The sequence below is a fragment of the Protopterus annectens genome, chromosome 4.part0 (genome assembly GCF_019279795.1).
Source record: "Protopterus annectens isolate FY-2018-M chromosome 4.part0, PAN1.0, whole genome shotgun sequence".
Classification (NCBI taxonomy): domain Eukaryota; kingdom Metazoa; phylum Chordata; order Ceratodontiformes; family Protopteridae; genus Protopterus; species Protopterus annectens.
The window spans coordinates 9,349,753-9,375,525 of NC_056733.1; the positions used below are offsets into that span (position 1 = coordinate 9,349,753).

Genomic DNA, 25,773 nt, shown 5'->3' on the forward strand with positions numbered 1-25,773 from the left:
TCCATGATGTCTGTGTAACAGAGTATTTCTCCCCGGCTTTCACTGAAAAAGGGTACAGCTCAGTCAGACATTCCCAGTAAATAAATGCCGGTAAATGCAATAAATAAGTTAATAAATATATGATAGCAAGAGGATGGAGTGTAAGATTTGCACTTGATAAAAACCAAGATAAAATTGGGTCAGTAGTTGCAAGGACTAGGACAAGACTGAATAAAAATGATACAATGTTACTTTAATGTTAGAATATGCATGAAAAATCTGGAATATGAGTTACCATAGCGATTCATTGTGTCACATGCTGCTGCAGTCCCCTCTAAGGTCCTAGATGTAGGGTAAGTGGCTGATCATATAAAAGTGTACCAACTACTTTACAGTATGTTTTTATTTTGGTTGTAGTGGTTCACAGTTATAGCTACAAGGACCATAATTACATTCCTTGGAATTTAAAAGATTGTTACTATAAATATGGGAATATACACTACGTTTAACATTGTAGTACCTTGACGTATTGCACCTGTTCTGAGTTACTGTGATCTCCAAGGTTGTAAGTAGTATATATAACTAGTGGGAGAGTGGGGTGGGGGGAAAATTGTTCCCCCTTTGTAAAAATCCTTAGTGAAATAGTGGCATTTGTAATTTAGTGTTAAAGTGTTCAACATGAGCTTTATTTTTCACATTTCAGAACTTACTGCAAATATTGCAGTTGTGATAGGTAAATGCTGTGACAAGACAGTATGAACAGCTAAATACCAACAAATAATTATCAAGGTTGAACAAAGCATTGCATCAATCTATAAAAAGCAAAAAAATCATGCCAGAAAGCAGTCCTTTTGTAAGTACATACTTCATTAAAGTGCAGTACACATCTGTCTCAGTGTGTGTCATTTGACAGCACAATCTCTTTTTCGCTGCCTTCTTTTCTTTCCAGAAAGCAGATAAGCGGGCTCTCGAAGGCAAGGTGAGTCGCACATATTTTGACACTACAACAGAGCAGCTGAATCAGATGATGCAGGAGATGTTGCAAAAAATTACAGGTCAGGAAGAAGACTGGCAGAAGGTTCTGGACAAACTTTCCAAGGAAATGGAGAGCAAGGTAATCTACTGGTTGATTTTATCATAACTAGTATGGTAATGGAAGTTTTTATGAACAATTTTAATAGTCTGAACAAACTAAACATGTACAATATTTTATACAGATGTTTAAGGCAAACTTCATTTGGTTTTAAAGCTTTTCTCAACACTTAAGAAATTATTTTGGAATATCCTTGAATACACACTATTACAAAATAGGTTTATGGTTTCACTGTATAGGGTAAAAATTTAAAAAAAAAGCAATTAAAAGAGATATGTTTATAACTTAATCTACTCCTAGAATGGTGAATGGTTTACCTTTAGGAGTGAGGAGTGCAGAAACAATAATAGATTTTACAAAGAAATTAGGCAAGTATATGGAGGCCAGAAAATATACATTTGGAACAAAGGAGATTTCATTTTAAACTGGCATGTGACCTGATTTGCAGCATATTAAAACATGAAACTTATGTTGCCCTAAGAACTGCTCGCTGAATTGTGTACCCCACGCTAGGTTTTCTTGGTCACCAGATATCAGTGCCTCTGTATATCACAATTCCTGTCTTTGTATGGTGTCTGCCTCCTTAATTTGGATTATTTAATAGTGGGAGGGAATTCCCTACTGAATGGGTAGAGTATTCAAAAAATGTAGCAGGCTTTAGGTTTCTGATATAATTAGCAAAGCCCCAGTAAATGTGTACAGTGGTAAAAGATGTTTTCCAGGTCCATATCATCTCAATGAAATTCTGCACATATATATATATATATATATATATATATATATATATATATATATATATATATATATATATATACTACATTCCAGAGATGTGAAAAAGCCCCAATTGTATGTGAATTACTAATGAAAATTTCTGACTTTCACCTGTTGTCATGACTGATGTTTTCCAAATCTTCTTGCCTGACTCTTGTAGTATTTTGAGCTCTTTTACTTGAATAATTATATGTTATATTATATTATATTATATTATATATTAACAGAGCTTGCACAATAGAACAAAGTAAATCATCCTGTAAATTGTTTTGTTTTCCAGTATGTGAAATTATGTGGCTGTGAAGTGTTTATATTTAGGACTTTTCCTTGTAGTTGAATGCATGAATTTTCATAGTCCGTATTCATTTTTGCAGTTTGATATCTACTTTAGCAGTGCATGTTTACGTTATTTAATTAAACTATTGACTAAAATTTATTGAAAGTACCATTTTTATCTAATTTTCTTTACATTGTTGCTCGGAAGTCATAAATGTATGTTTTTTTTTTTGCATTTGTTTGTAAGTTTATTTTAGCATTTAATTTCAAATGCAGATGCTGATTTTATTTCTAAATTTTCAAAGATGTGCAAACTACATTTGTATAGAGATTACTTAAAAGAAACATTTCCACATGTCCACAAAAGCATTACTTGAACTGACAACTGTTTCTTCACAAATGTACAACAGCAGAAGAACCTTGTGCCCAGTGCGGTAGATCGCACCAGTGTCTTCCAGTCTTCCATGGACTGTTTAGCCAGTGAGCCCATGTGAGAAGCTGTATTGGTTATAATTGTATTCCATGTTAAAAGAGTGACTGAATAATGGTGATAAAACATCCCTCCATGGTGCCACTGTAAATTTCATACATAACTGATTGTATAAGACTATGTCATTGAGCAAACTGTCACCAACTTGTATGTTCTTTTGAAACCAGTTGAAAAACAATGCATTTACAATACTTGTGAACAACAGTGTTGCAGTGGTTACCGTTCATGTCTTACATCTTGAGGGTCCAGGGTCTGAGTCTGACTGGCAGGTAATGGTTATGTGGAGTTTAAGATTTCCTTGTGCCTGTGTAGGTTTTTCTGGATACTCTGCTTTTTACCCTCCTCCCAAGGACACACTGGATGATTAGCTAGTCTAGACTGTACATATCTATAACAAATTTGCCTCTGTCCTTTTTTGCCAAGACTGTAGCTGAGGGAGGTTTATGAGAAGCTTACTTATCTAGGAAAATGAATGAATGATTTAATACATAAAATAAAACTGAGAGTCAATATGGTTATTCCTTTAAAATTCACAAAAAAGTATTAGGGAAAAGCTTTAAAAAATGATCCTACTTACTCATGTTGCATTTTCTGTATAAATCCCCATGTTTTCTTAATTGCTTACTTCTATTTCTAAAGAATTTGGCTGAAAATAAGATTTTTGTCCGCTGGAGTATCATAATCTCATTTTTGTGACATCATAAATATCCTTATGGTAAATTAGCCTTACACCATGGCAGAGTTAAAATCTTAGAATATTTCACAGAAATCTAAAAGGACTAACTTTAGTTACATTTGCATGAAGATCACAACAAAAATTCGTAAGTTTTGTACATCTTGGTTTTAGTTTAAATACACATGCATTGATCAACGTTTCAGTATTAGGTTGTCAGTAAAGTTAGTGTTTTTTTATTTTTCAAGTTTTTGACTGATTATCCTGAACTGATTTACTAAATAAATATCTAATATAGAACCACCTGAGAATAGTGTTTCTTCCCCATATCAGCGTTGTTCATCTAGAATTATAATTAACATTATATTGCCTAACAAAGCATTTTGAAAGAATGGGATTCTATGAGGCTTAACTTTTATTTCTCCTTTATTCATTGTACAGCCTTTCCATGTACTATATGATCAATAAACAGACAGCATTTCAGAAAGGCTGCATTATTACTAACCTAAAAACTGTAAAGGTTAGTGACGTATTACATATCACATGGGTATTCAGTATGCAGTGTTATGTTCTGATATGTTCAGATTAGGATAAATGGTTCATTCCACATCTAGGTCTTAACAATCCTCATCAATGTGAAAAATGTATAAGTTAAAATTTGTAATCGTAATATCAAGAACTCACAACTCAGAAGAATCTAAGTGTCATAGGTTCATAATTCATATTAAGCTGTTGTTCCAGTGGACCATTTGTAGTGCCTACTTAGTTTCAGCCCCTTTCCACAAGGGCTAGAGGGGTCAGACTGAGGCTGTACTTATGATTGCCCATCCAGCTATCCAGGTTATGCTTAAAAAGATTTATGGAGCTACTCTGCTTCACCTCTAAGAGGAGTCAAGTCCATAAAAGAGATATTCTCTGCAAAATATATCTATCCCTCCAACAGTTCCAGTTTATGTTTCAGTGGTAGTTTAGGTTTCTTTGGAGGGCGTTTAGGGTTCTATTAGTTTTATGGATCTGTAGGAGGCTACATAGGACTGTATCTTTCTAGGTTGTGATGGCAAGCCAGAGATCTCCTGTTTATGGTTAATAGGAAACAGAAAAGTGTAAGAGAGCTTTAAGGCAGTGAGGGTAACTCAGGATGGAGATGCTCTTGATTTTTGTTTTCTTTTGCAAGGAAGTGTTGCTATGACACAAGCTAGGTCATGTGCCTAGCCAAGTACATACCAAAGGGGGCATCATATTCTATCACTGGTCCGATAAGGGAGCAGTACGGGGGATAGTGGCTTCCCTGCGTCTAGACAATATGCACTTGAAGATGATTTTGGCTATATACCTACCTATGAACCTATAAAAGGATTTACTAACAACAATGGTCACATGATAGTTAACAGAAAGTTCATTGTCAATGATGATGCCCAAGTCATCAATACTGGACACCGTTGATGCTCAGACATAGCAAAGTACCAGATAACTCTGCTGTTCAGGTAAACCTCTGTGCAAAACACTCCTGATATTCAGGCATAGCGCATACTGGACACCTTTGCTGTTTATGCATACTGCAGTACAAGCCACCATCACTTTTCAAACATAGCTCTTCAAAAGGCATCTGTGCTGCTCAGGCATAGCCAGTTAACAGACACCCTCACTGGTCATGCATCACCCAGTACTGGATACCCCTGATGTTTGGGCATAGTCAGATACCAAACACTCTCGCTGGTCTCACCCAATACTGGATACCCCTGATGTTCAGGCATAGCCAACTACAAGATGCCCTCACTGGTCATGCATCTCCATGACCCCCAATGTTTGGGTATAGCCAGCTACTAGACACCTTCAATGGTCATGCACTGCCCATTGCTGGATATCCCTGATGTTTGGGCATAGTAGCTACTAGACATCCTCACTAGTCATGCATAGCCAAGTACTAGACAACCCTGCTGTTCAGATAAAATTCAGTATTGGACACCCTTGGTGTTCAGAGATAGCCCAGTACCAAATGTCCTAGTGCACAAACATAATTCAGGACCTGAAATCCTCATTATTCAGACATAGTTTAGTACCAGAAACCCCTGTGAGGCATATCCAGTTCCAGACACTTATGTCATGCAGGTACAACTCAGAACCTAATACTCTTGCTGTTCATGCATTACCCAGTACAGTGTTGTTCAGGATTAGCCAAGTATTGGACACCCCCTTCTGTCTAGGAATAACCCAGTACTGAACACCACTACTATTCAGGTATAGCGCAGTATAAGGCATCCTCACTATAAAGGCATAACCCAGGGTGGCTTAATGGTTAAGGTGTTTGCCTTACAAACACAAGGTGCAGGGTTTGAGTCTCACAAGGGATAATTGGCTAGGCTTAAAATGGCTCGCAAGGGCAGTTAGCTTAGTACTAATCTATGAACCTATAAGTACTGGGCACATGTGCTGTCCGGGAACAACCCAGTTGTGGACACTATCATTCTACAGCAGTAGGCTAGCACTAGACCCCTTGCTGTTCGGGCAGGGCACAGTACAGTACTCTGTTCTTATTTAGACATATCTTAATACTGCACTAATAAGACTTAGCCCAGAACCAGATATCCTTTCTGACTTGCCTCTTCTTGCCAGTACTTGTCAAAATTATTGGTCTAAATAATGTGATTACTGAAAATATAAATGCAAACACGTTTCTTCCTGCATAGAATACATTGCTTGGTGACAGCAATGCATAGCATGTCTCTTATATTTCATAAGTACTTTGATTGGTTGTCTGCTGCAAGAATCTCTCTAAGTGAAAAAGTTCTCTTAATATCATTGAATTGTAGTATAAGAAAATGTAAGTCACATTTGCATTTAGTCTTGACAAAAACAGGCCATGGGTCTGCAGAAAATATGTGAATCAGAACAAAAACATATAACTGTCTTAGCTTGGCATTATTTAAAAATGAGCCATTTATAGTGGTATAAATCACTGCTTGAGAGGATTAAGTTGAGGTGAAACAGTATGGCCATGTCTAAAAGTATCAGTTGCTCACAGTGCCTACAGAACTGAAAACACCTTTTGCATAAGGTACTCCAAGTTATACACCAGTGGACTGTTATTTTGCCAGTCCACTGAAAATAAGTTAACAAAAAGTACTGTTTGATGGGTACTTATGCTACTCTGATTCACTTCATGGATGACTCAGTAAATTTTTAATTTTAATGAGCTCAGCCTTGACATCCCCACAATAAAACTGCACATTCATTTAACCCCCAGAATTGCATGAAGTAAAAAAAAAAAGACTATAGCTGTATAATTTGATATAGATCATGCCAACTTTTTAAACATATAATTCATGTGCTTATTCTAAATGAGCCTACATCCTGAAACTTCTCTCCCAAGCTATCAAGGTTCTGGGGGCTACCTACCATTTTGGGAGGTAGTTGTACCGGACAGGTTCCATTAATACTTAATTCTTTCACTATAAGGATTAATTAAAGTTATGAATGTACTAGTGTTAATGCTAAGACCCCATTGTGTGACCCCTGAGAGTACTGATAATAAGGATTCTTGCAGTGTGGTTCCAAAGGTTTGAAATTCACATAACCGTGAGTGAAAATAACATATAATGGACAATATCACGGACAACATCATTTTCCGTTCCATTTGCTGTGGACCAGAATGTATGCTACCAATCACTGTTAGCTTGCCCTGTCACAGTCCTGAGTTTTCTTTCAGTCTGTGACTTGTTTCTCTTACTGGATTTCCAGGAGCACTTGCTACATTTTGTAGCATTCCCATCAACTTGTTCATTCTTCTCAGCTATCATTCCCCAGACTGTATGGTCAACAAGATGACCACTGGCTTACAGCCCTGAATCCAAAGTTTCCTATAGCTGATTCAAGAGGAAAGCTCGACATTCATATTTAGTGTTGACAGTTATAGTAACATGTAATATCAAGTCCATTAAATAACTAAATAATGCCACAGTTCTCACAAGGCATTTTCCTTATCAAGAGGTTGTGTGCAAAGCAGGTAGGAAAATAAAGGGAATCACAATTAAGAATGTGCAAACTTCTGCGAAGTGAAGGAGTCAGAGGTGTACTGTAAAACACACAGGGGGAAAAGACTGAAAGCTAACTGGTGTCAGAGCTATGGTGCTAGCCTGCATTTCCAGATTTATGGTTATGCCATTTTTTCTTTATCCACCTGACAAATGCTATGACAGGTCTGTTTTTAATTTCTCCATGTCTCTTGGGTTTCTAATACCATGACAGGAATGGGTATGGACAACATTCCTAAGTCAAAGAATGATTACAATTCATAAAATTAGTATTGTTTCAATCTTTGATGTTAGCCAGAAGTACTCTTTGCAGCACCTGCAATGTGCCGAGTAATGACTCCTTCTGCAATTCATACAGAGTTACAAATATCGGTAACTTATCTAAGTACAATTGTAAATTATTTTTTATAAGACCCATTGCTCCTACTACTGTTGGAACTGACTGGGTATCCTTCTTCCACATTGCCCTCATTTCTGCCTGCAAATCCTGGTATTTTATGACTTTGTGTCTCTCTGTAAATAAAACACTGTAGTCATTGGGTGTAGCAATTTCAATGATCAATACTACTTTTATCTTCTCTTCACAGACCACTATATCTGGTTTGCTTGTGTCTATTTTTTGAACTGTTGGTAATAGGTGATCCCATGTAATATAAACTTTATCATTTTCTATAATGCTTTGTCGCTCATGTTTTCAGTGTTTTTCAGCTACTTCAGTATTATAATGTTTCCACAAACCCCAGTGCAACAGTCTTGTCACATTATTATGCCTTTCAGTATACAGTCCTTCTGCCTTTAGTATATACACAACCAGCAACAAGATGTGCGACTGCTTCCAATTCTGTTTTACAAACCTGACATTTGTCCGTTTCTCCAGCATGTTCAATGGACTTTGTAAACCAAATGTGTACTTAGTCCACTATCTTGAGCCACCAATATTAACCTTTTGTCTTTTGGTTTAAATTCACCTGTCCTTAACCATTTCTGTGTTCAGTCCTGATCAACACGAGGTTGTTCCACGAGTTTTCTATACTTGCAACTACATTTATGCATTTTCCACATTTCTTGCCTTTTCATCTGATCCTTCACCTTATATTCTTCCATTTGTTTGTTTTTTTGGCACATTCAGGTGCTGCCTGATTTTTATGTACTTCTGGTTTGATTTCCATTCCCACTGGAGTATGCTTCTGCTAAACTGAGCAGGAAAGTCATCTTAGACTTATTCTCATTATGTTTTAAAACTTTCACTACTTTTGAGTATTGTTAGGTCAGCAAATATGTATGCAGTTCTGCGATTACAGATCTATACAAATCAAAAGAACATAGTAAAACCATTCTAACTTAATGGAAAATAATAAAAAAAGACAACTAAGGGAAACAAAAACTATTTAATAAGCAACAAGATAAAATAAAAAAGCATTAAACAGTGAGTGCTTTCGTCTTTAAATATAGACTTCTTCAGACTAAATAATTCTACACATAAAATGAGTTTAAATAGCAAAATCTGGTCACATGACCCATAATTAAAGACAAAAGAGCATTAACAACCCTCCTATTACTGATGCTTCAATCATTTTCCTTTTTAGATAAGCCACAAAATCTTTTCTGTTATTAAGGCCAGGTGGGTACCAGGCATATTTTGCCTTTAATTATGGGTCATGTGACCAGATTTTGCTGTTTAAACTTCTTTTGTGTAGCATTATTCAGTCTGGAGAAGTCTATATTTAAAGACAAATGTGCTCACTGTTTAATGCTTTTTTAATTTACCTTGTTGCTTATTAAATGGTTTCTGTTTCCTTTAGCTGTCTTTTTTATTGTTACAAATCTATACATGTAATCAATTTTGAGGAGGCCCATACATCTTTCAGAATGGGGAATATATAATCTTGGCATACACTGATATTTATAAATCGCTCTTGTGCAGGGAAAATGGAGCCACCAGGAGAGGGGTTTCACAAAAAAACAGTGTTAATTTGGTTTCACACTGAAGATGGACCAGAGACCAGAATCCATCCCACTTTAGCCAAACAGACAATGATGTAGTATGTGAAGAAGCATGGTGACATGCAGCTGACAAACCCTGTACTGAAGGGTGATGTGGGACTGGCATGGTGGCATGCAGGTAAAACCTCTGTACTGAGGGGTAATGTGGGACTGGCAGTGGTCCATAGTGTAAACAAGTATGGTGGCATGCAGGTGAAACCCCGGTACTGAGGGGTGATATGGGACTGACAGTGGGCTATAGTGTAAACAATCATGGTGACATAGTTTCATAGGTGGGTAGTAGGCCAATGGCCCTGGAGCCTTTACAAGCCTAGCCCACAGAGGTGTCCTGGCATCATGCTGCCATTAGTTCCTGGTGCCTCTATCAAGTAGAGCCACTGGAGTGATCCCCAGGATGAACTTTCAATTTCCCATCCACTCATCAATATTTCTCTTGAAAAGGGCCAGTGAGGTACTCTGCTTGGCACATATGGGAAGTCTATTCCAGAGCATGGGTAGTCTCTGTGTTATGAACTTGTCCCTCCAGCATGTTCTGTTGGTTGTGGTAATGAGGTTGAGGTCCCTGGAGCATGTGGTGTGGAGGGATTGGGATTTCTTTAGGTGTAACATTTCTAACAGGGCTGGGTCAGACATGGCTTTGTAAGTCAAGCAGAGATCACCTCTTAATAGACGATATGAGACAGAGAAAAGCTGGAGTTTTTTGAGTCTCTACATGTAGGGCATGTGTTTAAGGTCCAGGATCCTCTTCGTGAGGTACTTTTGTGGCCTTTCCAGCTGTTGTAGGTGTTTAGTGAGGTACATGCCAAATGGGACATTATACTCGATGACTGGTCTAATGAGGGAAGAGTAGAGAGAGATGATGATCTCTTTCTTCCTGGATGCAAAACCCTTGGTAATGAGATGTGACACATAGAAGGACTTTCTGACCACAGTGGCAATGTGGTGGTCAAAGGAGAGGTTGCTGTCAACCTGTGTCCCCAGATCTCTTATAATGCCTTCAGTGTTCAGTGGGCTACCATCAATGTGGTAATTAGTGGGAACTGAGTTTTTCCCAAAGGGAATGATGACGCATTTTTTGGCATTAAGCTTAAGGCCATGGTTTCAACACCAGTCGTTGGTCTCAGTGAGGCCTTTTTGTAGAACGTCTACATCGCTTGGGGACTTAATAATGGCTTTGAAGGCTGATGGAGCCGAGGTACCAGAATGTGATGTGGAATAAAGAATTGTAGCCACAGCTGTGCTCTTGCCTGGTTTATTTTTATTGAATTAATAATGGCTCCCAGCTTGCAATCGTCGGAGAAATTGGTCAGCCAGAGTCCCTCCGTGTTGGCCTGGACTACTGAGAAGTAGATGCCAAATAGGAGAGGACACAGGACTGATCCCTGTGGGACTCCACTCGTGACTGGTCAGCAGTCTGACTTGGAGTCTGCTACTTTCACACTATGGGTTCTATCTGTGAACCAATTTGCAACCCACCTAGTGATATAGGGGTTGATGCCTAGTTTGATGAGTCTATCAATAATTCCTGAGAGGGGAATGCTAACAAAGGTCTTGGCCAGATCAAGGTAGGCTGTATGAACTGCCTTGCCCTCAACCACAGCTCTGGTGACTGACTCAAAGAAGCCAACCAGGTTGAGCAGGCATGATCTACCCTTCACAAAACCAAGTTTCATGGTATCGAGAGTTTGAAGATTCCCTATATCCTTGTTAATTAGGTCCATGATGATGCGCTCCATAGCCTTACATATCAGACTCATCAGGCTAATGGGGCGATAATTCCCAGGTTCTGTAGTCGCTCCCCCTTTATGGAGAGGAATGACTGTAGCAGTGCACCATTCTGTAGGGCCAAAGCCTAAGGTAAGGCTGTGATTGAACAGGGAACACAGGTATGGTGCCAGTTCACTTTGTAGTTCATGTAGAAAACGGCGAGGAATATTGTCTGGTCCCATGGAAGCTGTATTCTTGGCCTTGGACAATGCAGCTTTAACCTGTGTTGCAGTAATGCTGGATGCCTAGCATTCTTCCAGTATTGTGATTGGTCCTTTAGGGGGGGAGTGAGGGGTAAAGCTGGCACTGAATCTGTCAGCCAGTATGTTGGCAATATCTGTTGGCTCAGTATAGGAGGTACCATTGTGCAGTAATTCAGAGCAAATCTGGGCATTGTCATGGAGATGTTTGATATAACTGCAGAAGGCTTTGTGGTTATTTTTAGAGTCTGCCGCAATTCTGCCTTCATAGCTAGCTTTAGAGGTTTTGATGAGGGATCTCAACTTTTTGTTGAGGCTGATAAGGGAGTTTTTCCAGTCTTGGGACTTCACCTTTTTCTGCAACAGTTTCTTCCTTCTGTTGAAGAGTTTGTTAATGGCAGGGGACCACCAGATTGGCTTCATTTTTTTTGGAGGACAGCATCTTGGTTCTGTTGGGTATGGCTAGTTCCATACTTTTATGTATGTGTTCGTACAGTGCATTGGTGTATGATTCGGTGGTCATGCACCTATTTTTCATTTGCATGGGTGCCGTGAAGTTAGCCACCTTTGTTTTTAGGAGCCCAGAGTCAGCTTTGGAGAAGTTTTTCATGGTGGTTACCTTTGCTGGTATGTGTGGTTGAGAAACTCCTGTACTGAGGGGTGATGTCGGACTGGCAGTGAGCCATAGTTTAAACAAGCATGGTGGCATGTAGCTGATAAACCCCTATACTGAGGGGTGATGTGAGACTGGCAGTGGGCCATAGTGTAGACAAGCAGGGTTACATTCAGCTGAAACCCCTGTACTGACAGGTGATGTGGGACTGGCAGTGGGCCATAGTGTAAACAAGCATGGTGGTGTGCAGCTGAAACTCCAGCACAGAGAGGTGCTGCAGGACTGGCAGTGGGCCATAGTGTAAACAAGTATGGTGACATGCAGCTGAAACCTCAGCATAGAGAGATGATGCACGACTGCTAGTGGTCCATAGTGTAAACAAGCATGGCAACATGCAGCTGAAACCCCAGTACAGAGAGGTGATGCATGACTGTTATTGGTCCATATTGTATACAAGCATGGTGACATGCAGCTGAAACCCCAACACAGAGAGGTTTTGCAGGACTGGCACTGGACAATAGTGTAAGCAAGCATGGTGGCATGCATCTGAAACCCAGCACAGAGAAGTGATGCAGGAATAGAGGCTGGGCAACTATGTAAACAAGCCTGGTGACATGTAGATGAAAGAGGCCTCAACATGGGGAGGTGATGCAGGACTGCAGTGGGCGATAGTGTAAACAAGCATGGTGGTATGTGGCTGCAATCCAAGTACAGAGAAGTAATGCAAGATAAGCAGTGGGCTATAGTACAAACAAACATGATGGCATGCAGCTAAAATCCCTGAGATGATGGGAGACTGGCAGTGGACCGGAGACTACAGCATTTCTATGAAGTAATAGAGAACTCTGTCAGTCGAAGTTCTGGTTCTGTACTCAAACTGAAGAAATGGAGACCTGTTTAGTCAGTATCTTCTGGGAATTAAGTACCATGGAGGCTGAGATTTTCAATTAGAATAACAGCTTTTGATTTGAACTTGTTATTCTAAGCTGAATTCTGAGTAATTAATTTTATGCTTCTTGCAGTTTTTTTAGCACATGCTGTCTTATGCTTTGTTGTTCTCTTTCTTTTTTATGTACATTGGCTAGAATTTAGGCATCTAAATACTTTCTGGAAATAATTAGTAAATAAACCTAATATGTTTACCACGCACAGTAACACCATTTTCCCTTGTTTTTCTCAGTTCAGCAGCAGGTGGGCAGATGCTGCTTTACATGGTCAGGGAGATTCCTCTACACTTTACCCCCTGATTCTGTACTTGTTAACAAGATTAAAAACAAGAAGACCAAGGCTCATCTTTCTCACCCATGGTGACTGAGAAGGGTGTAATTTTAGGCTGTCAGGTCACTAACAAGATATATATACACACACACATGCATATACATATATATATATATATATATATATATATATGTGTGTGTGTGTGTGTTTGTGTGTGTGTATAGTGCGTGTGTGTGTGTGTGTGTGTGTGTGTGTGTGTGTGTGTATATATATATATATATATATATATATATATATATATATATATATTTGTCTGTTGTTAACCAGGTTAGTCCAACTAGGTAGATGGCCCATCCACAGTGGAGACCCATGGAGAAAAACTCCACACAAAGATACAAATGACAAAATTAACAATAATATGAATTTGGAAGCAATAAATATATACATTCATGCTATGTATGCAAAAAGAGTACAATGGATCAAGTAATCATGAAAATTCTAAAAAGACAACAGCTTAAGATAACAAGAGATAAAAATCTGTAGGTTTACAATAGGTCTTCATAAAGAAAAACCTTAAAAAAATAAATGATTAAAAATTGAGTTGGAAGAGAGGAAGAAGTACTACAAAGATGGGTAGAGGTAGAAAGGAGGGAAATAAAGTTTAGGAAAATAAAGAACATAAAGAGGGAGAAGGAGGGTGGGAAGCATAGTAGTAATGGTAGCGAAAAGATGAAAATTAGGTAGAGAAATAGGTCAGCAGTAAAGCTGAAGAATCACAGTGTTGGAATTAATAAGAGTTATTTATTGAATCAGGAGAGGGAAAAAATTGGTCAGAAACAGAAATAAGTAAAAGTTAGGTAGGGTGATCACAGGTGCAGGAGGGAGAGTTAGCAAGGTAACGCTTCAATTCTGTTTTGAAATGAGTTAAAGTTTGCATAGAATGTATATTGGTAGGGAGGTTGTTCCAAATTTGAGAAATAGAGTATTTATAAACTAGTCTACCTATTGATTTGTTAGGTCTGTAGGTGTCAAGTAAAGTACAGTTTTGTACCTACCATAAATGTAGATGTTCGAAGATCCACATTGCTGCAGTCCTTACATATGGGTAGTCCGCTGTCCTCGATCGGCCCGAATACCAAAGTATTAGGCTGACGTCGGTCATGGGCGCTCAGATCTGACATCAGAGCGTCAGGGTATAAAAGCGCATGACCGACGTCATATCCTCAGTCTTTTCTTGCCCCAGATGTCAGAAGGCCCTAAAAAGAAAGGCCACAGCCAAAAATAGAATACTTCCCAAAAGGCATGTACAAATAACAGCTACCACCCAAACCATATAACCATTCCCAACTACAGAGGGGAAGGAGGGAGGGTAAATTGGACTGCAGCAATGTGGATCTTTGAACATCTACATTTATGGTAGGTACAAAACTGTACTATGTTCTTCATCTCACATTGCTGCAGTCCTTACATATGGGTAGAATCCCAAAGCAGAGGTAAAGGAAGGCTGGCAAAATCATAAAGCATTGGGAGCTGCCAAAATGCCCTGTAAGATTGCAGTGGCAAATCCAGCCCTAGATTTGGAATAAAGAGGAAGGTGGTAATCTTTAGAGAAAGTATGCACTGAACTCCAAGTAGCTGCTTCCAAAATATCTTTAGTAGCTACTCCCCTTAAAAAAGCTGTAGAAGTGGCAGTAGCCCTAGTGGAGTGAGGTCTGATTCCGGCCGGAATCTCCTTACCATGATGAGAATAACAAAAAGCAATACAAAAGCCAATCCACTTGGAAATAGTTTGTTTTGAAACAGGTTTCCCTTGAGAACCCAAAGCAAAAGAAACAAACAACTGCTGAGACTGTCTGAACCCTTTAGTCCTGCTCAAATAATAACGCAACTGCCTGTGAATATCCAAAGTGTGCAAAATTTTCTCCCCTTTATTTTGGGGATCTGCATAAAAAGTAGGCAAATGAATTGATTGGTTCAAGGCCACATTTGAAACCACTTTAGGCATAAAAGTAGGATTAGTACGCAGAGATACCCTATCCTTATGAAAAATTAGGAAGGGTTCAACTGCCATAAGAGCCTGTAACTCAGAAACCCTTCTAGCAGACGTAATGGCCAACAAAAAAGCAGTCTTCCAAGACAAAAACTTTAACTCAGCAGCAGCTGCAGGTTCAAAAGGAGGTAAAGTAAGTTTTTCCAACACAAAATTGAGATCCCAGGCAGGAGTAGGAGCTCTACGTGGGGGTCTTATGTTCTTTGCCCCTCTAAGAAATTGCTTAAACAAAGGATGAGAGAATAATGGAGGGTCACAGTCATAGTGAGCAGAAATGGCTGCAGCATGAACTTTTATAGAAGAGAAAGACAAACCCTTGTCTAATAATTCTGTAAGATATTGAAGAGAAACACTTAAATCAGGCCTGGAAACATCAAAGCCCTTTGTTTTGCTCCAAATTAAAAATCTCCTCCATTTATCAGCATAAACTTTCCTTGTACTAGGCCTTCTGGCCTCCAAAATAACATTCAAAACTTGTTGTGGAAGCTACGACCCTCCAGGTTCTAGAACAGAATATGCCAGGCTGTTAGATGCAGGGACTGAATCCTGACATTGAGGAAATGATTGCCCTCCTGAGACAAAAGGTGCGGAATCGAAGGCAAAGGCCATGGAGGCTCCCGTACTAAACTCCTCAGCAGAGGGTACCAGTGCTGTCGAGGCCAATCTGGAGCTATTAGAATCATGGAGGGCTTGTCTTGTCTGACCTTCAAGAGTACCTTGGGGAGGAGAGGCAGAGGCGGAAAGTCATAGACGTGAAGATTGCTCCAACTGAATGATAGAGCATCTACTTTCCAAGCTGTGGGATGAAACATTTTTGTGCAATACTTTGGCAACTGGAAATTTAGTGGAGAACCGAACAGATCTATGTCTGGAGTTCCCCATAATACTGTCAATTTTCGAAATACATGAGGATCCAATTTCCACTCGTGGGGATCCACTATCTGTCTGCTCCAAACATCTGCTAAGGAGTTCTGTGCTCCTGGTAGAAACCTTGCCTGAAGATTGAGGTGTAAACTGAAAGCAGTCTCCCACAAAATCATTGCTTGCCTGCAAAGAGGGTACGAATGGGTTCCCCCTTGCTTGTTGATGTACCACATGACAGTTGTGTTGTCTGTTTGAATCAACACTTGCCCTGGGTGAAGTAAATCCTTGAAAGCCATCAATGCAAATTGGACTGCTAACATCTCCTTCAAGTTGATATGTAAATGTTGAAGTCTGGCAGGCCACGTGTCTTGAACCCATTTTCCATTGAGGTGTGCTCCCCAAGCCTTGTCCGAGGCATCTGTCGTTAAAATCTGACTTGCCTCTGGTCGGGTCACAGAGAGTCCCTTGTTTAGGTGACATTCCTGAGCCCACCACAAAAATTCCTTTTGAATGCAAGGTATTATTTGAATGACAGTGTCCAGATCTTGGCAGTGTTGTGTCCATACATTTTTGAGATACCATTGTAGCTTCCTCATATGCAGTTTGGCATTGGGAAGCACCAGAATACAAGATGCCATGAACCCCAAGGCTTGAAGGACTGTCCTTGCAGTCAGCCTGGACCGTAGAGACAATTGATGGAAGTAAAGAGTAAGGTTCTTTTGCTTGTCCGGGGTCAAAAGCCATCTGGGAAGCTGTATTCAGTCTCACACCCAGAAAGCACATTTCCTGAGAGGGTACTAGACTGGACTTTGTTTCGGTCACAGAATACCCTAGGCACCTTAACACTGCCATCACATACTGTAGATGATGAAGAAGTTCGTACTTGTTTTGAGCAAGAATCAGGCAATCGTCCAAATAAGGATAAATTTGTATTCCTCTTAACCGTAAGAAGGCTATCACTGGAGCCAGAACCTTTGTGAACACCCTGGGCGCAGTAGATAAGCCAAAGGGCAATGCAGAGAATTGATAATGTAAAGTCCCAGCCCGAAAACGCAGGTACCTCCTGCAACTGGGCCTGATAGGAACATGAAGATAAGCCTCTTTGAGATCCAGAGTTACCATCCAGTGATCTTTGCCCAACAGAGGTAGAAGTTGTTGCAACGTCAACATTTTGAATTTTGGAATGTCTAGGTATGTGTTGAGGATAGATAAATCCAAAATCGGTCTCCAAGTGTTTCCTTTCTTTGGTACTAGAAACAGGCGAGAATAAAATCCTAGGCCCACTTCTGACAGAGGGACCTGCTGTATAGCCCCATTTGAAGAAGTAAAGAAATCTGCTTGTGAGCCTCTACCCTTTGCTGAGGAGGAACGTCTGGCATGCCTTTGAAAGGAGGCAATGTATGGAAATAAAACTTGTAGCCTCGGTCTATAATGTCCAACACCCATTTGTCCTGGGTGACTAAAAGCCAGTTTTGCTTGAAGAGTGCCAACTTTCCTCCCAAAGGAGCTGCCAGACAGGAAGAATCTGGCAGCTGAAAATGCAGGTCATTGGGCCTGTTTACGAAAGGACTGGCCCCTGCCCTCACCTGTAGATTGTGCAGGTGAACTCCACGTTCTAGGCCTGAAAGTACTCTGAGCTCTGCCCCTACCATGTCTAGATCTACCCCTAGACTGTGAATCAGAAGAAGGATAAGCCCATCCCTTAGTAGGCCAATTCCTGCTAAACTTAGGAGGCTGCACCTGCAAAAACCTTTAACAGTCTGCATAGATTTAGCCTTGTCTTCCATTTTCTTCAAGACAGACTCCACAGGAGAACCAAACAAAACTTCAGACTGTAAAGGAGCATCCAAAATTCTAGTTTTAACATGCTCTGACAAATTCTGATCCTTAAGCCAGGCGTGCCTGCGAATAACTGAACCAGTGGCAGCCACCCTGGAAGAAGCCTGTAAAGCATCGAAACCACACTGCAAAGAATGCTTACCCACCTGTTCAGAGGCATGTACCAAATCCTGTAATTCTTTACACTCTATGCCCTCTGCCAAAGCATCCACTTTAGATTTTAGTTGAGTAAGGAGAAAATTCTGATACTTCAACATATGAAACTGGCAATTCAAAGCCCTCATTGCTAAAGTGGAAGAGGTATACACTTTCTTACCCCATCTATCCAAAGCTCTAGCATCTTTATCAATAGGAACTGGATTCTTTACAACAGAAGCCCTGACACCCTTAGGTCCCTGGCTAATAGTTTCTGGGTCAGCCCTCGGACTCTTATACAGATATTTATGAGCCTCAGGTACTCTGTAATACCTGTCTGGCTTAACTGGCGCAGGAGGCAGAGAGTCTGGATTAAGGGAAGCCTCGGAGAAAACGTCTTGAACAACATCCAAAACAGGAGGTATAGCCAAGGGCCTATGTTGTGGTAAAACAAAAATTCCCTAAGCCTCTTTCGGGAATCTGAGAAATCCTGACCTTCCCATTTAAAATGTTCTCTCATAGAATGCAGGGTTTCTGAAAAAGAAAAATCCTCTGGAGGAGAAGCAGAAGGAGTAGAATCCTCTGCGTCTGAATCAGAATAAGGAGGAAAATCCTGAATGTCTTCAGCCGAAGACTCTGAGTAATCTGAAGCCTGCTCTAAACTTTCCACCTCTGGCTCCATCCTAGGCCTCTTATCAGGAGGGGGCATAGAACCTCTGATTAAAGAAATTAAATCTTCTGCCATTTTAAGCATGTGTTTTTTAGGCACAGAACCTGCAGAACTAGGACTGACACCCGTGGAAGGCAAACCAGGCCTGCCTTTGGAAGGAGCCTTAGAGACAGAAGGAGAAGGCCTAACCACCTTAGGCAAGGAAGGGAGAACAGCAACCTGAGAGGCCCCCTCAGCCTGACCTGACTCCTGAGATGCCACATCTTGCAAAATTAAAGCCTCCCCCTGAGACTCAACTGAAACCTCGGCTGGATCCACAGATTCCACCGTAGTTTCTAAAGAACCGGCGTCCGGAACAGACGACTCATCTTGCCTGGACTTTAAAGATTTGTCTTTGCGCTTCTTCGCGGTAGCGGGCGTCGGAGGATCCGATGGCATATTATAATTACACCGCTTACCGAAGACAAGCCTAGCGCAATCTAACCTACGTTTAATGGTGCGCTTATTAAACCTAGCACAAAAGCGAAACCCGACTACGTCGTGCTCAGGTCCCAAACAAGGAATACAAAGAGAGTGGTAATCCCTATGCGGTATCTGTTTCCCACAAGAAATACAATTATTCACTTTTTCTGACATCCGGAAATAACTGTGGCAAGAAAAAACAAAAATATTCCCCAACGGGGTACTTAGCCCAACTTGGTTTCGGTCTGAAACTCAGAATACGAAAATTTCAGAACGCCGAACGGCACTTGCAAACGCTGCTTCTGCATCGGACCATGCGGCAAAAAAGACTGAGGATATGACGTCGGTCATGCGCTTTTATACCCTGATGCTCTGATGTCAGATCTGAGCGCCCATGACCGACGTCAGCCTAATACTTTGGTATTCGGGCCGACCGAGGACAGCGGACTACCCATATGTAAGGACTGCAGCAATGTGAGATGAAGAACATCTGTTTGTCGGTGCTACGATGAGATCATAAAGGTCTGTAAAGGGATATGAGGGTTGACAGCGATGGGCAGACTGCAGGTTTGTAAAGTAGAGAATGAGGCATCTGTAGCTGAGAGAGTTGTAAAAGTTGAGTGAATTCAAGCCACTGAAGTTGTTTTAGGGCAAAACAGTGATGGGATTTATAAGGGAGGCTACAGGCAAATCAAGCTATCTGGTTGTAAGTTTGTTCGAGTTTGGTTAAAAGATTTGTTTGAAGGTGGGTAAATATAGGGGAAGCATAGAGCAGACAAGGGAGAAGGTAGGCTTGGGCTAACAGAGTCGCTGAGGTAATGGATAGGAATTTTTTGTTTCTCTACAAAAGTCCGAGTTTTTGATTGGGCTTTTTGATAGATTGTTGGATATGAAGGTCAAATTTAAGTTCATTGTCAATTGTGATTCCTAGAAGTTTTGGGAGTCAGCATGTATGACAGAGTTATCTAGAGAAAAAAGAGTGACGGTCGTGTTAAGGGTGGACAAAGATTTAGGAAGGAAAAGAAGAAGCTTAGTTTTCTTTGGGTTAAGAATAAGTTATTGGTTAGCCAGTGGCTGGTAGTGTTGAATGAAGTCTGAGTGAGGGAAAGAAGGTCAGTAGTGTTGTCAAAGTGGGTAATGAGAGTAGAATCATCAGCATACTGGATCAGAGATGAGGTGCAGCAGGCAGATTGAAGATTGTTAGTACAAATATTAAAGAAAGGTGGGCCTTGAATGGATCCTTGGGGTACTCCGGTTTGGATGTGTAAGAAAGGTGAGCAGGTGGTCTGCCATCTAACATATTGCTGTCTGTTAGTAAGATAGAATACCAGAGAGTAGTGGATGCAGTGATATTGAGTTCAGTAAGTTTAGAAAGAAGCTTAGGGTGAGAGACGGTGCCAAATGCCTTGGAGAGGTCGAGGAAAATGCATGACACGAGTTTATTATTATCTCTTGTCTCTGCTATAGTCTGGGTGAAGGATAGAAGGGCTGTGGCTGTGCTGTGGTGGGGCTTAAATCCATGTTGAGAGGGAGTGAGCAGATTTTCCTGGAGTAGATATTTTAGAAGTTGTATATGAATGCATTTCTCTAGGATTTTTGATTGAGGGGAGAGGTTGGCTATATGTTGGTAATTGGAAGGGTTAGTGGAGTTGCCTCCTTTATGAAGTGGAATTGTATAAAAGGATCACTTGCATCAACTGAACTGACAGTTGGCTCCACTGTAGGGCATGAATACTACATCCTTTTTCACAGAATATCCTAGTAGAAGTTTCAGAAGTGGTCCAAGCTCCTTCCACTCATTAGTAATGCTCTGCTAAGTGGAAGAGATTTCTGTTTTGGCAGGAAGTTGTCCCATGCTGCCTCGTTCACTGAGCTTGCAGATGACCCTGATCTATCTCATGTTACTGTTTAAGTCTTAATTATTCATGCTCAAGGGGCATTTTTCAGGCACCTGTATGAATCACAAATGTGTGGGTGGCTTAGCTAACTCTGTAGCTTCGAATGCTGAAATCCTGACTATGACCTAGCCAGCCTAGATTCGATTAGCGAGGCGGGTGCAAGTGAAGCTGTTTGGGAAAGAGAAGACTGATGAGGCAGAGGCTGCTAACTTCTGCCAGAGGGTTGGAGGGTTGTCTCATGTGCCTTTGGATGTACACTCTGCCTACTGAAGACCAAAAGAGGTACATGCCTTCAAGGAGGGATAGCCTAAGGTGATAGTGCTACTTTTAGAAGCAAGTGACACCCCATGGCACTGCCCTACTACCTGCTCACCACTTGGGACCTTGCTGGCATGTGCAGGAAAATACTAGGACTCAACAGAAAAACTCCTCTGATGGCTATGTCCATGTACTCACTCCATAAAAGAGAATGAATGGGTGACAGCTGTTAGGGTACTGGCCTGATGGTCAAGTAGGCATGTAGTAGATAAATATCACAAATCACACACACACACACACACTTGCAGAAGGTAAGACTGTGATCTATTGATCTAGTACCACCTGGTTAACAAGTTCCTTACATGGGGGTTCCACATTATTTCCCACACTGAACCTTCATATCCTTGTGACTTGCAGTTAATGACTGCGGGTTTTCATGACCTCTGTTTAAGCTAGTTGGTTCTGTGGCTCGGACGTTTGCCTCTTGAAATATGCTTTTCTTGTGAGCATTATCTCTGACCATAGAATCTCTAAACTTCAGGCCCTTAATTGCTGGGTGCTCCATAATGTCTTTTACAGACATTAGACGTCCCTTATTAAAATGTATTTGCAGAAGTGACAGCACTTCCTTAAACCAATTTATCTCCTCGTTTTCTTTTGAAGCAAAATGTAGGGAAGAAATAGCATTTCCAATCTTCATGTATTCGTCAAACTTAGGCTTTAGTGGAAATGGGCAGATGAGTTCAGAAGGACATGGTGAATATTTATTTCTCTTGCTCCGACTAAACAATGACTAGCCACAGCTAAGCAGACTTCATTGAACTAGATTACTAAATGCTTTGTCTTCAGCCATCAGATTAATGGAAACATTTTTCAAATGGCAGTTATCAGAGGCTGCTCAACCATGGCGTGGATGCTTTTAGTGTATGTGTCAGGAATGGGTCAGATGTGGACAGACCAGTTAGCCACTAGTTCACACCTCAGTCTAGGATCATTTCTTAGACTGCGATTCCAAGAGTCAGGTCTCCATTTGTACCTCAGAGCTTCAGAACTTCATTTTCTGAGCCCCTGCTTTTTGTCTTTCTTCCATTTATGGGGTCCCAACAAAGTTAAATTTACAGACAGTGGGATTCTTCCCAAGAGTTATCCAGGCAAGAGGACTGCCTGTCAAATTAAAGGATACTTTGAGTATGTGCCTGTTTTGTCACTGTAACATAACTGAGTAATGAAAAATTAATTAAAGGTTGTTCTGTAAAATTCTGCAAGAAACATCAGCCTGATGGAGCACAGGCAGGACATCTACTTGAGTGTACCGCTGATGAACCAGGTTTAGGAATGAACTTGAGACATTGGTAGGACTGACCTGAGAGTCAGCTCACCTAAGTGAAGTGGTATTAGGAAAATCTGATGCTTGTGAGACCTGTGGTGAAGATCAGGAACCTCATAGGTTATCCATTGAATAACAAGGGTCAGCAACAATATCTCTGATGTTATTGCAGTAGCCACTCCCTAGGGTAGGTAGGGACTTTGAATTGCAGCTGTAATAACGGCCCTATGCGTGCAACTCTCTGAGGGATCTCTTGCTCCCTGAGACAATGAAATGAGTTACCTCTGAGGCTGACTTTCCAAAGAGTCAGGGGGACACACCCAGGAAGGATTTTATGGGTCAGGCAGGCATAGAAGCTGAGTTATCAGCCAGAGGGCTGTACAGCACCACAAAGGTAGCAATTAAAAAAAAATCATGTTGTAATCCCAGTACCCTTCACCTGAGCATATATAACATTTACTCTTATCTGTTATTGGTTGGCAGGTACTGGTACAATTAAGCCATCACAAATTCAGTCACAGAATCACAGTTTTGTAATTTTTGGACATGTGGCAATTACCAACGTGTCTTTCTATCTTTGATTCCAAGTTATTGCAGCATGCACTGTTTGTTCTTTCAGGAGGCATCTTTATACCATAGCATGCCTGATACCCGGACACCATTCATCTTCTGAGCACATTTTAGGTTCATTTATTAAACACACTAGCCAAAGCCAATAGCATAATACAATCTTTAGTCTGTTTCATGCTGGTGTTAAATATTAGTCATTCTTCTGCCAATCTGCATCTGCTGTTTTATTTGTTTATTATTTGTTTATTTATTTTTTTGCTGTTTTGTTTGTATTTTAGTAAGCACAATGAAGTTAAATGAATTTCTCATGGCCACATAATATGTAAATTGGAGCTGATGGAATTTAAACTCAGGTTACTAGCTTCACAGCCTAACAACAACGATTATCCTATACTGTTTCCTGTTGCTGTTCTTCCTTTTTCATCTGCAGTTGTCAACGGTATTATTTTTCTGTTTACCTAACAATCTCAGACTAGAGGGACTGAGAATTTCAGCTGTGTACCATTCCTCCTCCAAACTTTTGTTTACTTCTGAGAAAATTACTAGAATTAATAAGAAGCATATTAAGACAGGAACATAAATGCGCCAAACACGGATGAGGGCTGCTAAGCTTATAACAGCCTGTCTGTAGCTGCACACTATGTACATTTTCTTCTGGCTTGGAAATGCACAATACACACATAATCTCTGTGGATTTGCAACCTCAACAATACTGTTACAGAGAAGAACTAGAGTAATTTTATCATCATGGCTGGGTCCATTGCTGCAACCCAGCTTTGTCATTCCAGATGTCTTTTACTGAAATAATATTTCATGAATCTGTTTACTAATTTCCCTGTTTTCTTTTTGTGCATGTGCATTTCAGTTGGACCGCATTGAACTGGATCCTTTGAAGAAACAGCTAGAAGACAGGTGGAAAAACATCCGAAAGCAGTTGCAAGAGAGGCCACCACTGTATGAGGCAGGTGATGCTGCAGGAATCCGGAAGTATGTACACGGAAGGGAATATCCTGAAAAATGTACTGTTGTGGCTTTAGTTAGTCTGGTCTTAGCTGAAATAACATTTTTTAACTGTAGTATCAGTGTTTATGAACTGAAGGGGTAAGGGACATTCGAGCAAAGACCGACACAAAGAATACTTCACTAAAGTAAAGATCCAAAACTGGTTTTAGCAAAGAGAAAAAAAATACATTTTTATATGTGTGTGTTGGGGGGGAGGGGAGCCAGAAAGCTGCACAACTCTAAATAGAAAGCTGCAGCTCCCCCCAACCCCCACCTACTAATAATGAGCATGTTGGGAGAACGACACATTGCAGAGATAACTTTTGATATAGTATATTTTGCTCATGTGTGGCATCTGATGCATTGATCTTTGTCTGAATATACCAAAGAGAAGAACTTCAAAGAGACCCTCTAACAAGTGATGCATATTGTAAAACAAGATCAGGTTATTTTGTGCCCATGAATTACAGACATGTGATGTACTTGATAGCAGAAGTATTACAGTCCAAGTACACCAATGCATTGTAGCTCTTACCACACCTGCTTGTTCCTTAACAAAACCTTTCTTTCCTTATCCTCTGTTCCGTAGTCCAAACTTTTCTTTAACTCCTTCCCAGTTCACACTCCCTAATGTCTCTGGAAATGTATTCCGTTTGTGTACTTCTGTTACTATAAACAAAAATAGGCAGCAAGCTGTAGAATTCCAACCAGTTTATTGTTAACGCTTTTGTTCAGAAAATACATGAACTTCTTCAGACAAAGAAACCCAAAGAGTCCTCAGTTAAAATAAAACTATCAGTTAAGATGAGATAATTAATTATAAAACCAATTAACATAACTTAAGAAAGTTAAAGAGCCAGTGTTATACAAGGTAAAATGTATATGTGAATAAATATAAATGCTTTTTTTAAAAAATCAGCAACAATTTTAAAACCACAACACATCATTCTTATTACTTAATTTTCTTATGTGTATAAGTTAATCTAAATACTGTTAAATGCTAGATAACAACTTAAACAGCTCAAATAAGTGGAAATATAAAATTTGTATGAATGTATAAAGATAAATATGTATAAATAAATATTTATAAATTCATTCAACTAATAGAAAAGTTGTTATGCAACCAAATTTCATCTTTGAAAAGCTTTCAATTTCAAAATATATTTTATTGAGCAGTATTCATTAAGCCATGGTGGAACATCTGCATATGTTTTAATTTGCCAAACAAGTTCCTGTTCTTCAAGTTTTAATTCCCAGGGCCCAACTCTAATGTTCCTAACTATGTGTTGTAATATTGTAAACTGGAATTTATGTGTGGGGTGTTCTAAAGTGTGTCTAGTCAATGCATTTGTGGTATTACCCCTACTAATTTGGCATTGGTGTTCATAAATTCTCTGCTTAAACATTATTTTAGTTTTACCAATATAGTAGCTTTGGCAATATTGGCATAAAACAGCATATACTACTCCTGCTGTTTCACAGTTAAATTTTCCATTAATGACGTAGATTTTATTACGTATGAAAACTTTATTAGTTACCATAATGTGCTGGCACTGCTGACATATCGCACAATTTCTCATCCC

The 25,773-nt window shown here is 40.1% G+C and overlaps 1 protein-coding gene across 1 annotated transcript in view; it reads left to right on the forward strand.

The window, feature by feature from the left end:
* Positions 1-25,773, forward strand: part of LOC122799160 (uncharacterized protein C16orf96 homolog) — a 791,156-nt gene that overhangs the window by 501,306 nt on the left and 264,077 nt on the right. Inside the window, exons 9-10 of the mRNA XM_044068046.1 lie at positions 929-1,093; positions 24,054-24,175. Coding sequence (XP_043923981.1) covers positions 929-1,093; positions 24,054-24,175 — 287 coding nt within the window. The remainder of the gene's footprint in view (positions 1-928; positions 1,094-24,053; positions 24,176-25,773) is intronic.